The sequence below is a fragment of the Myotis myotis genome, unplaced genomic scaffold (genome assembly GCF_014108235.1).
Source record: "Myotis myotis isolate mMyoMyo1 unplaced genomic scaffold, mMyoMyo1.p scaffold_m19_p_3, whole genome shotgun sequence".
Taxonomy (NCBI): domain Eukaryota; kingdom Metazoa; phylum Chordata; class Mammalia; order Chiroptera; family Vespertilionidae; genus Myotis; species Myotis myotis.
The window spans coordinates 84,593,543-84,612,043 of NW_023416335.1; the positions used below are offsets into that span (position 1 = coordinate 84,593,543).

General features: G+C 40.9%; 1 protein-coding gene across 8 annotated transcripts in view; it reads left to right on the forward strand.

Annotated features, from left to right (window-relative positions):
• COG3 (component of oligomeric golgi complex 3) overlaps positions 1-16,926 on the forward strand; it is a 90,066-nt gene extending 73,140 nt beyond the window's left edge. For 4 of the 8 annotated variants that reach the window (XM_036297157.1, XM_036297156.1, XM_036297162.1 and 1 more), the window contains 3 exons: positions 7,009-7,136; positions 7,916-8,014; positions 10,233-10,493. In XM_036297157.1, coding sequence (XP_036153050.1) covers positions 7,009-7,136; positions 7,916-8,014; positions 10,233-10,472 — 467 coding nt within the window. In that variant the 3' untranslated portion in view covers positions 10,473-10,493. Of the gene's footprint in view, positions 1-6,992; positions 7,137-7,915; positions 8,015-10,232; positions 10,494-13,853; positions 13,918-14,580 lie in introns of those variants that run through there. The other 4 variants (XM_036297159.1, XM_036297158.1, XR_004965736.1 and 1 more) reach the window with 4 other exon arrangements.
• Positions 16,927-18,501: the final 1,575 nt, after the last annotated feature.

Here is an 18,501-nt window from a genome sequence, read left to right on the forward strand (position 1 = left end):
AATGTGGCTTACATGGAGACACTGAGGCTGCTGGTTTCTGTACAACCATTTTTCATTGTGTTATACAGCTTTGATGAAAATACTATAGGTGATAGTATGAAATTATAGCATGAATGCTACTATTTTCAAGTATTATAAAGGAATGTGGTACATTATTTTGTTCATCATTTTATACAAGCTACACCCTCTGTTCAGAGTTTTAGAGTGTTTGAGAAAAATAATAAAAATTGTAGTGTCAGTTGGGAGTGGGCAGATATGCTTGAAATGTTCCTAATCTTACTCTTTCTTAAATGTACATTTTTTAGAAGATTATTTTTGTTGTTGTTTTTTATCTTTAGCATTAGACATTACTCATTTAAAATCATGACTAACTTTGTGCATTATTTTAGGTACATTTTGTGATATTTTAAGTTGCCATTAAACCAGAATAAATAATTTTGTTAGATGGTATATTTGGCCGTCCTTCTCCTGGCCCTTACCGTGATAGTGATTCTCTGAAACTAAAAAGGGCAAAATGGTGAAAAAAGCAGTGTTTTAATTTGGGATAATCTGTGTCCAAGTTGGTAGGGAAGCTTTTTGCTCATTGTGAGGGAGATCCAAAGAATGATTCTGGTTTAGCATCTACAAAGAATTGACTGTTGATAAGCATATAATCTAGAATTAGGTTTTTAGTATTATTGGTTTTCCACATAAATGAATGTTATGCCTGTCAGGTCTTTCTTTTGGGAAAAAGAATTGAGGCCATTTTAAAATTTTCAGTTATTGTTATTTAACTAGAGGCCTGGTGCATGGATTTGTCACCAGTGTGGTCCCTCAGCCTGGCCTGTGCCCTCTCGCAATACAGGACCCCTTGGGGGATGTGGGACTGGTGGTTTTGGCCCGATCTAGGGCCTGGCCTGTGGGAATCGGGCTGAAACCGGCAGTCCGACACCCTTCGAGAGATGTAGTAATGCGTGAAGCTGCAGGCATCCAGGGAGGAGCCTGAGTCCGGGCCAGGCCCCACACCGCTCCTGCTCATCCTGGCCCCACTGCACCTGCCACCAGTGCCACTCGGTAGTGCTGCTGCGAAGGCGGGAGAGGCTTGCGCCGCCACAGCTGTGCTTGCCAGTCCTGAGCCCGGCATCTGGCGTGCATTGGTCAGCTGAGCGGCGCTCCCACTGTGGGAGTGCACTGACCACCAGGGAGCAGCTCCTGCATTAAGCGTCTGCTCCCTGGTGGTCAGTGTGTGTCATAGCGACTGGTTGACCAGTCGTTTGGTCTTTTGGTTGCTTAGACTTTTATATATATGGATGCCTCATGTTAATTAACTAATTTATATATAGAGAGCCAGGGTCTGTAACGTCCAAAATGACTGAAGGGACAACTGAATGCCAGGCTGCATGCGCAGCAGGCTCAGGTGGGCGGGCACTGGTGAGTGGGCTGAACTGCTGACCTCTCGGGGAGAGAGAGAGAGAGGTGGGGCTAATCAGCAGCTGTCGCAGCTGCTGGCAAGGCCCGGAGAGAGCAGGGTCTGATCCCCAGCCTCTGTGGCAGCTGTTGATCAGCCCTTGCCTCTCTCTCTCTGGGCCTCACCAGTAGCCATGCCTCCCTCCCTCCCTCCCTCTCTCTCTCTGAGAGGTCAGCAGTTCAGCCCGCTTGTCAGCAGCCTGGGGCAGCTGCTGATCAGGCCCAGAGATAGGTCTGGAGATGCTGACTGGCATAGAAACCGACCAATCAGAACCAAATCTGGGTGAACTGCGAGGAGCCAATGGCTGCCTAGGAGGCGGAGCTATTGACTGACTGGCATAGAAATCGACCAGTCAGAACCTAACCTGAGTGAACTGCGAAGGCAGAACCTAAGGTGGGGACTGAGGAGGAGTTTTAAGGGCAACAGCTGTTTAGTGTAAGGTGTAAGAAAGTGGTTCAATTTTTTAATGACCAGTTTGGCAGTGTAGTGCATATGGCTGGCTATCAGTCCAGATATAGGGATTATGTATTTTTGTCTGCCAAGAGCATCTCCTCCTGCTGAAAAAGACCCCCCCCCCATTTAAGCAATCCTATCCTATATAATCTATCTATACTAATAAAAGGGAAATATGCTAATTAGACCAGTTGACTGGCCATATTCCGGATGTCTGACTTCCTTCCGGACAAAGCCATGGTGGTGGGGGCCGAGGCAGAGGCAGTTAGGGACGATCAAGCAGGCAGGCGAGTGGTTAGGAGCCAGTGGTCCCAGATTGTGAGAGGGATGTCTGACTGCCGGCAGCCAGACATCCCCCAAGGGGTCCCTGATTGGAGAGGGTGCAGGCTGGGTTGAGGGACACTGCCCCCCCGCCCCCCCCCCCGCACAAATTTCATGCACTCGGCCAGTAGTTAAAATATATTTTTATTAATTTCAGGAAGGAAGAGGGAGAGAGAGATAGAAACATCAATGAAGAGCGAGAGTCATTGATCAGTTGCCTCCTGCATGCCCCCACACTGGGGATCTAGCCCATAACCGTGGGGCATGTGTCCCGTTTGGGAATCGAACCATGACCTTCTGGTTCATAGGTCTATGCTCAACCACTGAGCTATGCCAGTTGCGCTGCCTCATGTTAATTTAAAGTTGAATTAGAACTAAGAAGTTGAAAGAGTAGCTCTGTATCTCTTAGGAAGATTTGTAAATGCAGAGAATTATCAATTGCACTGAAAGGAAGACAGGGTATTATTTAAAAAATTTGCCATGTGAACTTTGTTGTTGTCAACATAAGTTTGCATTGATTTGCTTTATTGCAAGTGAACTTTGTGACATGCGTTAGGCCTTCCATTCATTGTATGAGCTTGGGGTCTTTGCCACCTTACTGAAGGACAGAGAGTGTACTCAAGGCTACAGTACATTCTGTCAGAAGACACAAAGCCAGATTGTCTTACTGACAGTACTGGAAATTCTAACCATGGTTGACCTGGTGGCGACCACCTGTTTGACCCCTCACAGTCGGGAGCAGACTCATTAGTGCATTATTCAGCATGATTCTAGAACGAATTCTAATCATCTTTGGATTAATTGGGCCTTGGTCTCAAGGTTCAGTCACTTACAGAGCTTATCTCGAAATAGGAGCTGATTTTATTTTGAGTGTTTAAGTAAATGAAACTCTTGGGTGTAATCTTTCTTCAGACAGATAGAAACCAACAAATAGGCCCAGGCATATTTATATTTAGTGCAGCCACGCCCAGGGGCTTGATGCATAGTGTCCTTTGGAAAGGTCCTTTCCTCAAGTGGAATCTGTATAGAACCCCCAGTGTTGGTGTGTTGTGCTCTTAAGCATCACTAGAGTTGTCACTAGTAAAGATGAAAGGGAGCTGACAGAAAAACATTAAAATAGGGCTTGCTGCTTTGTTATTTAACCCATTTTGTTTTTTTCTAAGTGAGGAGATCTTGGCAAATAAAATGATAGGACTTGAGTTTACCTACTTGTATCTTCTGTCTAGCCCAGTGATGGCGAACCTCTGAAACGTGAACTCATTTTTTTGGTTGATTTTTCTTTGTTAAATGGCATTTAAATATATAAAATAAATATCAAAAATATAAATCTTTGTTTTACTGTGGTTGCAAGTATCAAAAAATTTCTATATGTGACACGGCACCAGAGTTAAGTTAGCGTTTTTCAAAATGCTGACACGCTGAGCTCAAAAGGTTCGCCACCACTGGTCTAGCCACTGGGGCTGGCTGTGGAGTTGCTTTTTCTTGCTCTGTAATACAAGAAGCCCAGACTTAAATGTCAAAGACAGGTTTTGTAGCTTTTGAGATGGGAGCATCAAAAACAATTGAGGGAGTTGTCTTAGGCCTCTAGAAACCTAGCATTACTGGTTCATGCAGATTTGATCAGGTTACAGGGTTCATTTCATGATAAACTCACAGGAGATCCAGTTATAAGTTAGGATGTCATTTTGTTAATTTACTCTGGGAAATATATCTTTTTGTAATTGGAGGATACAGTAGTCTCCTTTATCCACTGATGATACAGTCCAAGACCCCCCAGTAGATACCTGAAACCAAGGATAGTAGAGAATCCTGTAAATTCTATGCTTTTTCCTACACATACATGCACTTTATGGCTTCTTTTTGGCATGTCCAAATTGGCAGCATCACTGCAGGTAGAATAAGGGTTACTTGAACACAAGCATTGCCATACTGCAAAAGGCAGTCTGATAACGGAGACAGCTACTGAGTGACTAACAAGCAAATACAGCATAGATAAAGGGTGTCTCAAAATCACGCAAGAAGTAATTTTGATAGAAAACACAGGTTTATAATTAAAAATTGTAAATTTTTTATTGGTTCATAAAGTATACAGTATAGGGTTATGTATGGAATAGCATATCGGGTAAATGGCCTCCACGGCTTTGCTGGCACATATGCACTCTTTTGTTGAAATTTTCCATGACCGTTTTGCATAAATGTGGCTGAATTTTGATGAAGCTCATTTTCATCTTGATGGCTTGGTTAATCGACAAAATTGTCGCATTTGGGATTCAGAAAATCCACGAGTGATTGTTGAGAAACAAATGCATCCACAACGTGTCACTGTTTGGTGCAGATTTTGGGCTGGAGGCATCATCGGACCATTCTTCTTCGAAAATGTGGTTGCTCAGGCAATAACAGTTAATGGTGCTCACTATCGCGACATGATAATCCAGTTTTTATGTATGCTATTTCATACATAACCCTATACTGTATACTTTATGAATCAGTAAAAAATTTACAATTTTTAATTATAAACCTGTGTTTTCTATCAAAATTACTTCTTGTGTGAATTTTGGGACACCCTTTACATTGGACAAAGGGATGATTCATGTCCTGGCTAGGATGGCGAGAGTTCATCACCCTACTCAAAACGATGTGCAATTTAAGACTTATGAATTATTTATTTCTGGAATTTTTCATTTAATATTTTTGGACCATGGTGGACTGAGAGTAACTGAAATGTGGAAAGTAAAACCTCAGATAAGGGAGGATTACTGTACTTTATTTACTAGGCTCCAAACACACCTTTTGGTGATCAAGGGCTCTGAAACTATCTTAATGAACCTTGAAGTGTGTTAGTAATGACAGAACCAGAGCCTGTGGAATTAATGGTCTTAAAGGAGCTTTCATGTATTTTATGAAAAATAACCACTTTCTGGATTATTTGTTCTCCTTGAGAGGATTGGCACTTTCCTATCCTGCTCTACCACAACCGTGTCCTCAATTTAAAAAAAAGTTTTTTTAGCATGATATAAAATTTGAATTGTGAGAAAGTATAAAATGAAAAATAATTCTGTTCTCCACCTCCAAACTAATCCTTTCACAGGTAACCAAGAGTAATGATTTCCTCCAATTATTATTATTTTTATTATTATTTAAATATATTTATTGATTTCAGAGAGGAAGGGAGAGGGAGAGATAGAAACATCCTATATAATAAAAGCCTAATATGCAAATTGACTGAATGGCAGAACAACCAGTGGAACAACCAACCGGTTGCTCTGACACGCACTGACCACCAGGGGGCAGGCACTCAACGCAGGATCTGCCCCCAGCCCGCAGGCCCAGGCCAGCCAAGATAGGTGCCAGTGGGGAGTGGGGCTGACAAGCAGGCAGAGCCAGGCCGGCCAAGGTTGCCCCAATCGCCCTGCTGGTTGCCCACAGATCAGCCCTGATTGCTGCCAGGCCTAAGGACCCTATCTGTATACAAATTTTGTGCACTGGGCCTCTAGTCAATGATAAGAGAATCATTGATTGGCTGCCTCCTGCAGGCCTCATACTGGGGATTGAGCCTGCAACCTGGGCATGTGCCCTGATCGGGTATCGAACCATGACCTCCTGGTTCATAGGTTGACGCTCAACCACTGAGCCATGCCAGCTGGACCTCCCCATATTATTTATGTATATACTAACTTATATGGACTTAAAACATGTTGCATAAATAAGATTATATTTATTCTTTGCATATTTAACTTACTCTGTAGCTTGGGGCCTTTCTGTACCAACCTATCCAGCTCCATCCATTCAGATTAATGGATGCACAGAATATATCCCTGTAGCACAATTATTTTTAATACTTTTATTAATGGTACTTAAGTTATCTTTAGTATTTTTGTTTTTCCATACAGTCTTTAAGAAATGTCCCTGTACACACATATTTTATTTTGTGAGTACCTCCAAGGTAAATTTCTAGCAGTAGAAAGGTTAAGTGAGAGAGTATGTGTATTGTTTATTTTGCTAGACATTGCTCAATATCCCTCCAAAGAGGTCGAACCAATTTGTACTCCCCATCATCAGTGGATGAGGGTGTCTGTTTCCCCATACCCCTGTCAAATGTGGATATTCACAATCTTAATTTTTTCTAATCTGAAAATATCTTAATATGCATTTCTTTAGTTATGAGTGAAGTTGAGCATCTTTGAAATTATTAATCAGTCTTTTCCTTTGTAGCTTTCTAGGTTAATTTCCTCTTTTAAATACTTTTGTACAGATTGCTACTCTTCCATTTTAACTTTTTTTCAGACACTACACTTTGGCTACATAATTATTTCAGTTAGAATTTTCTGGAATTCTATTCCCTTTTTGATAATACAGTATAAGAATGTAACAAATGAATTTTTAGTTCCCATTCAATGTATGTAGATATTTTCTGAATGATCTTGTAAGGCAGAGAGCATATCTTACTGCGAGTCAGTTCTGCAAATGAATAAACTCATTTTCCTAAGCACTTAATCTTCCAAAGGCACCAACCACATTACAGCCCCAGTAAATGTACTGAAGCATGCCAAGGAATTCTTTTTGCTACCTTAGCTCTGGGGATTAGGATTTTGTATTTAGAAGATTATTAATGTTTATGGAGTTTGTGATTAAATTTGATAAATAAACAAGAAAAGGGAAAGAATTCTTTGGAGAAATAGTCTTTTTTTGTTTTGTTATTTTTCTCTCCCTTTATTCCCCTTTGAATTAAAATGGAAATGTTTCTTCTCTTTTTCTTTGTGACACAAATGAGGTTAATTTCTTTCCAGCAAAGGTTAGTGACCTTGTGGCAAGCGTCTACAAGACCATAAAAGCAAAGCTGCCTCTGACCTTGAGAAGTATGTCATTGTACCTATCCAATAAAGATACCGAGTTCATCTTGTTTAAACCTGTTAGGGTGAGTATCATAATTTATTTGAATGTTGGCCAGTCTCTTCAAGTGTTCTGGCCCTGTCTACCATTTTCCTATTCCTGTAGATACTTAAAAATAGTATAACTCTTCCTGTTAGCATACTATTCTGGTAAAGTTAACTAATAATCACTGTGATTCTTGAAAGGTTTACAAGCAGCATTTTTCTGATTATACGTCTCCCCGTTCCCCCATCCTCACTTTGTCACTGAAGTACTTTCTCCCTGAAAGTAGAAATTAGTAAATAAATACATAAATAAATAATTAGAACTTCGCATTGGATGTGTGGCCCAACACTGGAAAGAGCAGCCTTTAAGGGATTATGCCTGTGTTACTGGTGAGTAATGGAAATAAATGGCTGTAGCAGCCACTAAGGGATTAAATGTCAGCAAATTTAGAACTCATAACTCCAGCTCTGCTTTGGGCTCACATCCTTACCCAAGGCGTTGGTTGGTTTTTAAAGTACAGTTTGTGTCTGGGAACCTGATTGCCTTTTGTTAAGAAATTGCTGCTGAAGGTTCTCTGGGGGACAGGACTTGCTATGGTTTGGTTTTTCCAGGAAGCATTCTATGATAAGTCTTACTTGGGTTGTGCTAGCATGTGAAATATTAAGTGCAGACTATGTCTTTGGTAATCCCATGAAAGATACATTTTCTCCACTCATTTTGGCAATTAATTACAATTTAATATTCTTAGTGCTTCATGTTTAAATGGCTGTAGATGTTTTTAGAGACTCACTTAATATGATTGCCTTTTCTCTTTCTAAGAATAATGTTCAACAAGTCTTCCAGAAGCTCCATGTTTTGTTAAAGGAAGAGTTCAGTCCTGAAGATATCCACATCATTGCTTGTCCTACTATGGAACAGGTAATCCATAGTCCGAAGATTCTTGTTATTTAATTGTTTGAGTAAATACTGTACAATATTTTATTCTGATGAGCAAGAGGTTCAAACTTTGTCAAATTTTTGATGATGGTCTTGTAACTGGACAAACAATGGGTCCGTGCTGCCTGTTCACTACTCGAGCCAATTAAGCAGAGACAGGGTTGAGTCATATATAGCGTTTATTCCAGTATTGCCGGCAGCATGGGAGAGTAACAGGCCATCCACAAAAATCAGCTCTTCAGCCCACCATAAGCCAGCTGCTTATATTGGTAGAAGTATAAAGGAAAGTAGGCAAAAGGGTATATGGGCAGTTTACAGATATGCAAAAGGACTGGGCCTCTTCAAAGGGCTTAGTGATATGCAAGGGCTGGGGTTACATGGGGAAATAGCCAAAGGGTGGGCCAAATGGGCAGTTAGGCTGGAGATTTCCAAAGGCCTGCAGGTATGCAAAAAGATCTGGGGATCTTCAAAGGGCTGGTGATTCTGGTTTCTGCAACAAAGTTGTTAATCTTTCCATGATAATGGGCAGCTTCAAAGGGGGGGGGGGGGGCTGCATTTCCAGGTGAGCTCCCAGGTCCTGTGTGCAGCTGCCAGCGAAGTTAGAATGTGCTGTCTTTAATCAGAACAAAACAGCCACAGTTAACAGAGCATGATTAATATTTATTACAATACTACCTGGTTCCCCAACATTCTATTTCTGCCCCCTTTTAGCTTTAGAATTTTCAATGGCTTTTTAATTCTTTCTAATATTGAAAGTTGCTGTGTTTAAGATGAACTGTTTGTGAAAGATTCAAATGGTATTTAGGTTGCTGAATAATTTTGTTTGCAATGTCATGAAAAGAGGCCCACATTTCAAATGAAAAAGAAAATTATTTGAGAGATAAGATGTTAGAAGCATTTCTTTTTAGAAAACTGAATATAGAACTTAATTTGTGATTCATTTGGTTCAGTCAGCAACTTTTTTTTTTTTTAAATATTTTATGGATTTTTTACAGAGAGGAAGGGAGAGGGAAAGAGAGTTAGAAACATCGATGAGAGAGAAACATCGATCAGCTACCTCCTGCACACCCCCTACTGGGGATGTACCTGCAACCAAGGTACATGCCCTTAACCAGAATCAAACCTGGGACCCTTCAGTCCACAGGCTGACACTCTATCCACTGAGCCAAACCGGTTAGGGCCAGTCAGCAACTTTTTAACCTATTATGTATTAGGAGTAGGCTGATTCTATAGGTATTTTAAGTTTAGTATAGTTTAATATTTTAGTATAGTAAGAACTAGAGAATTTGGGAGAAAGCGGTAAGGTTGGTGAGAACCTAATTGGAGTGGATGGAGACTGAGAGGAGGGAGACTCGAGGTAGAGAGTGTGGGTAAATCTTTTGAGGGATTTTTTTATATGGAGAGAGAAAAGATGGGGTGGTAGTTGGAGGAGAAATGGGTCATTTTTTATTGAGATATAAATCATATACCATAAAATTCATCTGTTAATATGGACAGTTTATTGGTTTTTCATGTAGTCATTAAATTATACAACCTTTACTACTATCTAATTTCAGAACATTCCCTCCCTCCCTCCCTCCCTCCCTCCCTCCCTCCCTCAATCCCCCCTTCCTTTCCTTTTTTTTAAAATGTATTTTTATTGATTTCAGAGAGGAAGAGAGGGGGAGAAAGTGAGAGAGAAACATCAATATGAGAATCTTTGATTGGCTGCCTCCTATATGCCCCCTAACTGGAGATCGAGCCCACAATCTGGGTATGTGCCCTTGACTGGAATCAAACCCAGGACCCTTCCGTCTGGAGGTCTACACTCTATCTACTGAGCAAAACCAGCTAGGGCTAATTGCAGAACATTTTCATGCCCTCCCCAACCCCTCCAACCCCCCCCAAGAAATCCCATACCCATTAGCAGAGTCCCCATTCTCTACTCTTCTACTAATCTTTTTGTCTCTGTGGACTTGTCTACTCTGGCCTTTTATGACTGGTCTTTTTCTCTTAGCATGTTTCCAAAGCTTATCCATGTTGTAGCATACATCAGAACTTCATTCTTTTTCATGGCTGTATATGCTATCTCTGTAATTCTAGGGTTGTACATTAATAGACTTTTTATAAGTTATTTGAAGTAATTATATTCTGTGATTATACTATCTAATCTAATAAAAGAGAAACGTGCAAATTGACCATACCTTTGCTACGCCCCAAGCCACGGCCTCCAGCCAATCAGAGCGACTATATGCAAATTAACCCAACCAAGATGGCGGCCAGCAGCCACGGAGCTGGAGCAAGCAGGAGACTTGGTTGCCCCAGCGATGGAGGAAGCCAAGTTTCCCACCTGTGCTGGCTGGCTCTGGCATCCGCTGAAGGCAACAAAGTTTCAGTTATAGAAGATAAATATTTAAATCCCATATACCTGATTCCAGCCAGCCTCCACTGGGATGGCTAGGCGCCCCAGCGGGGACCTCCACCCTGAAGGGGCTGTGGCCAGCCTGCAAACAGCCATCAGCCACTCACCCAGGCTGGCCAGGTACCCCAGCGGGACCCCCACCCTGATCTGGGACACCCTTCAGGGCAAACCAACTGGTCCCCACCCTTGCACCAGGCCTCTATCCTATATAATAAAAGGGTAATATGCAAATTGACCCTAACAGCAGAATGACTGGTCACTATGACACACACTGACCACCAGGGGGCAACGCTCAATGCAGAAGCTGCCCCTGGTGGTCAGTGCACTCCCACAGGGGGAGCTCTGCTCAGTCACAGGCCAGGCTGATGGCTGCCAGTAAAGCTTTGGTGGTGGGAGCCTCTCTTGCCTCCTCAGCAGTGCTAATGATGTCCGACTGCAGCTTAGGCCTGCTCCCTGCTGGCAAGTGGGCATCCCCTGAGGGCTCCTGGGCTGCCAGAGGGATGTCTGACTGCCAGCTTAGGCCCAAACCCCTGGGGACAGGCCTAAGCCAGCAGGTGGCTATCCACTGAGGGGTTCCAGACTGCGAGAGGGCACAGGCCGGGCTGAGGGACAAATTTTTGTGCACTGGGCCTCTAGTTAACTATAATTTAGTTAGACTTGTTTTTAATATTTAGATATATTTCCCCCCATTTTGATTTAATTTTGTTTTTTAATTAGATAAAATATTTACATGGTTTCCAAGTCAGAATTATAGACAAGGTAAATCTGGAGATGTCTTGTTTCCCATTCCAGAACCCTACAGCCTTTTCCTTTCCCCCCTGTAGATAACTATTTTTGTTATTGAACTATAGGTAACTTTTTATTTGTTATTGTTATTAACCTTTTTTATTTTGAAAAAATGGGGGAAATGCATGTTTATATGTTCATGAGGAAGGTCCAAAGAGAGGGAAAAAGTTATGCTGGAAAATGTCCTTGAGTAGAGAAGGGGGATGGAATCTCAGGAGCTGTTGGAAGGTGGAGCCTTTGTTAGGTGCATTGGAGTTCCGTCTGTGGAAAAGGAGAGAAGGCTGAGTGGGGCACATGTGCGGGAGTAGTGGAGGTGTTGGGAGCTCACGGAAGCTGTCCTCTGCTTCACGTGTATGAGTGAAACAGGAAGGAAGGTCACCACTGAGAGTGAGGAGGTGCTAAAGCTGTGAGGAGGAAGGCTCAGTTGAGTTCAGTGGTTGCAAATCCAAGAGAAACCGTTCAACATAGTTGTCTAATTTTTTTCCTCCAGTCATAGCCAGTTGCGTGATTGTGAATGGGGAGTAGCAGGGCAGGACTTATTAGAACAAAGTTCCTGAGCTTCCACGTGACTCCTGCCAGCGAGATGCATGCTTTAGTGTATGTGTGTATATCTGTAAATTAAAAAGGTTTACAGTATCTGCAACTCAGTTGCTTTGCTTTGCGTCTTTCTGTTCCTTATTCTTTTGAGTCACTAAATTATTTTCATGATTTCCCAGTGGGTTGAAACCCACAGTTTGAAAAACATTAATAGAGACCCTCATTTTTTCTGTGCCTTGATTCTCTTTCAGAACTGTTAACATTTTCTAGATAATAGCTAGTATTATTGCCTGCTGCCAAGTGCTGTTCTAAGCATTTGACATGTATCATCTTATTTAATCTTCACTTGACCATCCTATATTTACCCCATTTTACTTATGAAGAAGCTGTGGCCTTGAGAGGTTAAGTCACTTGGCCAAGAGCTGCCTGGTGGAAACTGGAACCATGTATTTCCATGCTCTGCATTGTTCCTGGAGGGAACCATCTGGTTTACTCTCACTTTCTCGCTCATTTTAAATTTCCCTGGAAATTGAATTTTTGTGACCCATTTCCTTTTTATTTTATTTTATTTTTTTAAAATATATTTTATTGATTTTTTACAGAGAGGAAGGGAGAGGGATAGAGAGTTAGAAGCATCAATTAGAGAGAAACATCGATCAGCTGCCTCCTGCAACACCTCCTATTGGGGATGTGCCCGCAACCAAGGTATATGCCCTTGGCTGGAATCGAACCTGGGACCTTTCAGTCCACAGGCCGATGCTCTATCCACTGAGCCAAACCAGTTAGGGCCCATTTCCTTTTTAAAAATAATTGAATTTATTGGGATGACATTGGTTAATAAAATTCTATAGGTTTCAGGGATGCAATTCTATAATACATCAACTGTATATTGTACTGTGTGTTCACCACCCCAAGACAAGTCTCCTTCAGATGACCTATTTCTTTTTTTCTTTTTTTTTTTTTTTGGAGTATTTCATTTATGACCCATTTCTTAAGACCCAATGTATGGCAGTGCATTGACTTATGATAGTTCAACTTAATATTTTTTGACTTTACGATGGTGTGAAAGTGATATCCATTCAGTAAAAACTGTACTTGGAATTTTGAATTTCATCTTTTCCTGGGCTAGTGATATGTGCCACAATACTTTCTCATGCTGCTGGTCAGGGGCAGAGAGCCACAGCTCCCAATCACGAGTGTAAATAACAGATATTCTACTGTGGGCATTGTATTAAATGCGTTTGCCCAGCCGTGGGCTAATGTAAGTGTTCTGAGCACGTTGAATTTAGGCGAGGCTAAGCTATGATGTTTGGTAGATTAGGCCAATCAAATGCATTTTCAACTTACAGTGGGTTTATCAGGACATACCCCATTGTAAGTCGAGGAGCATCTGTACAAATATTTTTTGCAACTTTATTTTATAATTTCAAACCTACAGAAAAATGCAAGAATGGTAATAAGGAACTTTACTCAGCTGTTTAGTTTGCCCCGTTTGCTTTATCATTGTTGCTTTCTCCTTCCCTCTCCCTCCTTGCCCCTCTTTTTAAGACACTTGAGAGGAAGTTGGGAGACACTGTGCTCCTTTATTTGGAAATATTTCAGTGTATTTCCTAAGAATGAGGAATTCTCTTACTCTGCCCTCCCACAATGCTCAAAACAGGAAATGTAACATCGATGCTATTATCTAATCCAAAGTCCATAGTCAGGGATCCAGCCCAGGTGCTGCTGCTTGTCACAGCTCTTTAGTTTCTCTTAACCTAGAGCAGTTCTGCAGCCTTTTTGGCTTTCTTTGCCTTGATAGGCCAGTTGTTTTGTAGAATGTTCCTCCATTTGAAGTTGTCTTTTTTCTTATGATTAGATCCAGGTTTTATATGTTGGTCAGGAAAAACACAGAGGTGATGTTGTGTTCCTTGCACTGGAAGTACAAATTGATAAAGAGGTTATGGGGTTATTTTTTTTAAAAAAAATATTGATTTTAGAGAAAGGAAGGAAGAGGGAGAGAGAGAAACATCAATGTGAGAGAAACATGGATTGGTTGCCTCCTGTACGCACCCGACTGGGGATTAAACCGGCAACCTAGGTATGTGTTCTGACCAGGAATCCAACCTGTGACCTTCAGTGCACCGGACAACACTCCAACCAATTGAGCCATACTGGCCAGGTATGCATGATTATTTTGATTATCAAAATAGTTTATACTTTATAGAAGGGTTCATTGCTCTGTTCATTTAACTGCAAATCTTGCCTAGGGCCTGGGTGACAACTTGCAGTGTGCAGGTTGTCATTTCCCCTTGGTCGCCACGTAGATTTCTTTGGCTTTCTGGCAGGCTCTGTGTCACAACCTCCCGTACAGAGTGGTCAGGGCGCTCCTGGGTTCAGTAAGAATGAGAGTTTGAGCTGAAATTCACTTGTCATGCCTGTTCTTATGCTTTTGAGAGTCATTTAAAGACTTTATCTGATATACAACTCCTCTGAAAGCACACTCTGCATAGAAAAAGGTGGAGTTGGTTATTTAGATGTATTTCTGTCCCTTGTCAGTGTTGGTCTGTAGTTTTTTCTGTCGTCCTCGTTGGATTCTGAATGAGTTGAGGGTCTGGATTAGGTGACGTTGTGTAACTCCCCACAGGCTTCCAACAAACTCAGTGCCCAGTGGCAGCTTCAGCAGTCAGACCAGCATCGCAAGTCCAGTTCATACTTTACAGCCATGTCTCCTGGTCTCTTAAAAATCTTAGACTTTTCCTCTCGTTCTGTTTTTGAGGCTCTAAGCAACTTTTCTGTGGTATTCCACAGCAGAGCTAATGCTGCCTTTCACTTTGCTTTTCAGCTGAACCTCTTACTATCAGTTTCTAAATAACCAGATGAGTCCGGATGTGCTTGTAAATGGTCTGTCCAGGAGCGGCTGAGAGTCATGTGGCTGCAGGACACTTGAGGAACCGTACGTGGGAATGTCTCTGAGAACCACACAGCGTGCTACTTGTCGCTGACTGCAGGATGAAATACAAGCAGAGGGTTAAAAAATTGGTGTTCCCTTGTAAAAACATCAAATGCCAAAGACTAATCTATGAGCAGCAGTACCTGCCTCATTTAAATGGTCTCAAGAAATGTAAGTTTTTAAGAGGTAACCATGGTGGGCACGCAGTGAAATGGTTCTTAGCAAAAGATGTGCAATGAAAATAGGTTGCAATAGATAGTGCAGAGAAGAACTTTATGGAAATACTGCTAATTAGGAAGCTTCTAAGAGTAAGATTTTTAAAGCATGAAACACTGCAACACTTTTAACCATTGAGCATTCCACAGTGATTATTATTTTTTTACTTCTAGAAAAGTTGTTTCTACATTCAATATAATGTTTCTCCGGTCACTTTGAAATTTAGTTTGGAGTCAGTTGGATGCTCCTGAGAACACATGCTGCTTTTCTGGGAATTCAGGGTGTTATCTCCTGTGTCTAAAAAAATATATTGTTGTTTTGTTAATCCTCACCAGAGGATATTTTTTCCATTGATTTTTTTTTTTTTTTTTTTTAGAGAGGGTGGAAGGGAGGGGGGGAAGAGAGAAAGAGAGAGAGAGAGAAAGACAGACAGACAGACAGACATTGGTATGAGAAAGATACATTATTGGTTTGCCTCCTGCATGCTCCTGAAATGGGGCTGGGAAACAAATCTGCAACCCAGGTACATGCCTTTGACCAGGAATTGAATGCATGACCCTTTGGTGTGCAGCCGATGCTCTGCTACTGAGCCACACCAGTAGGGCTATATTTTGGGAAGGTAAAATATCATTATTATTATTATTATTATTATTGAATTTATTGGGTTGACATTGATTAACAAAATCATACAGGTTTCAAGTGTACACCTCTATTACATCTGCACACTGCATCGCGTGCTCACCACCCCAAATCACGTCTCTTTCTGCCACCCTTTGCCCTCCCTTTGCCCTCTTCTACCTCCTCCCACCCTTTTTCCTGTGTTTTTGATGTGTTAGTTTCAAGAGTCAGGGACCTCAGGGAAGGTCCCAGTGTCTGTATTCTTGAACTGCAGGGGTTGCAGCCTGCTCATGTGCAGTATCTAGTGAGAATTTTCATGGCACAACAGCCAGTGTTTGTGCCTGGGAAGTACCATAGGTGTGTGAACTCTGTACACACAGGAGAGAAGGAAACCTGATGAATAGTGTATCTCATACATGCAGGTCAGGGTTACTAGCCTTCTGTACACTGCCTTCAGGTTTAGTAGTTCTTTATATTCAGTGGTTGTACCTGTAGCAAATACACTTTACTAACAAAGACAAGGAGGATGAAGATGGCCCACCCTTAGCATCTACCACACTATATCAGGGATCATCAAATACATTATGCACGTCTATGAATTTTCCTACGAATACCTATTTCCTGAGTGGGTTGGTTTTGCCTCTGACAGTCAATGCAGCCTGCTTTTTGGATTGGAAGGAATTTTGAGCATTCACACACTAGCCTAGAGATGGAGCACTGATGGGTGTTCTGGAATGTGGCCTGCAGACCTCATTCTGTGTGACTAGCAGACTTTCTCATCCCCTTAAAGCAGGCGCCCACAGTGTGTAGGTAGGCTACATGCCTGTCATTTTAAACAGGCCACTTGTTTTTCAACTCAGTTTAAGTTAGTGATGGATGTTGCTTGATAGGGCTGTATTTTGGGAAGGTAAAGAAGATCCATATTCATTCTTTGACATGAATGAAATAGGAAGGTTGAATTTACTTCCATTTACTATTTAAAATACATGTTTAATGAAATAAACTGTAAAAACCCAGTTTTGTGTATTATGTTGTATATTTGATTTTTAAAAAGCCTTTCCAAAGAAATAAGGGCATAATTAATGTACTATACTATGATTGATGTAATTTGATGTACAGAGCAGTGTGTGTTCTTAAGGATCAAAATATTTCACAGCACTTGTTCTTGCGTTGAATCTTTTATTCTGAGACAAACACCTTATAAAGTGCTGAGTAGGTGATAGTGGTCCAACTTGTTTGCTAAATGAATATTTGTTTAAATCTGTACAGTTTCAAGTATTTACTTATACAAAGGGTGTACATACTTTCAAATAATTAATTTAAAAGGCTTTATATTATTTGGCTAGAAATTGCTGTTTTTAAGAAATGTAAATTTTTAAAAAAATAAAGATTTTTGCTTCCTAACATTTCTGTTGTGTGTGGATTCTTTAAAATTTTTTTAAATTGAAGTTTTTATTGCACTAATTTGTGGATTCATGTGCAATTGTAAGAAATAATACAGACAGACCCCAATGGTAACATCTTGCAAAACTATAACACATTATATCACAAGTAGGATATTGACATTAGTGCGCTCCGCCAATCTTACTCCGACTTCCCCAGTTTTACTTGCATTGTGTGGATTCTTTTGGCAAGATGAATATTGTGGAAAGACATTTCTGAAGCATCTTAATGCTTCATTAGTTGAAGGATTTTAAATTTTTGTTTGTTTACAAAGCTGCCAATTTCCTGAATACTGTCAGCACAAATGGTTGTGTTGAAATTTAGCATTATTGAAATAGCAATAAAAACAAATTTGTATTTTCCCCTGGTTTAACAACTCCATATCTTTAAGTTCTCCTCTTTTACTACCTTATAAGTGAGAAAGAATAGTGTCACCTTAGTTTGTCACAGAGTCTGTTCATTAAAGGCAGCTGGGATGCTGGTGAGAGACGTTACTCAGGCACTAGCTTCATTGCCTCCTTCCTGGGAGCTCTTCTCGGCGCTCCTTCCACTAACCAGCTCATCTGTCTGCTCGCCCTCAGCAGCCAGCCCTGGCAGCTGCTGGGAACTTGAAACAGTGGCTCCCGTTAAATAGTGACCCGATGAATATTTTTTTCTTTTTTGAAATAGTTTTTAAAAGTATTTCTGATTTTAAAAATGTTCAGTATTAGACACTTCTATAGTGTTTGAATTTTAACATAAACTGTGAAAGTCTTTAATAAATGAACCCTGAGAGGCAAATTGCTATGAAATGTTTGACATATAGCATCTGGGTTTGTCTGTGTATATTCTAAAAAAATTTTCTTACAAGATTGAATTCTTTGACACATTTTAACCAAGTGGGTTTTAGTTATCAGTGTATACACATGCACGTGGAAATGATCTGAAAGTAGGTTGAAGACAAGACATTTTATCCTAAAATACATCAGCATCTCCAAACACTAAGGACATTCTCCTACATAACTTTAATACCATCACTTTCCCAAAAAGTATTCAGTAATATGTAAGAGTCCATATTTTAGTTTCAATTGTCCCCCCAAATGTGTCATAGCTTTTTATCCATGCTCTTAGATTTTATTTGGTGGTTGTGTCTCTTTAGTCCTTTTTAATTTATACAACGCCTCTGTAGGTTTTGCTTGTTTTCATGGCATTTTTAAAAAAGTGTAGCCTAGTTATAGAATGATGTGCCTGTGTTTCCTCATGAAATTCAGAATACCTAACATAGCAGAACACATTCTTTTCAAGTACGTGAAACATTTGCCAAGAGAGACATATGCTGCACCATAAAACAAACCCCAAGCTGATCTACAGCAGTGCTTCTCAACAAGGGGTGACCACCTTCCCTCGCCCCTGCCCTGGGACACTTGGCAATGATTGAAGACGTTTTTGGTTGTCATGACTGGTGTGTGTCCGGGGATATTACTGTTTCCTAGTTGGTAGAAGTCAACTGGAACTGCTAAATATCCTACGATGCACAGGACAGTCTCTCACAACAAA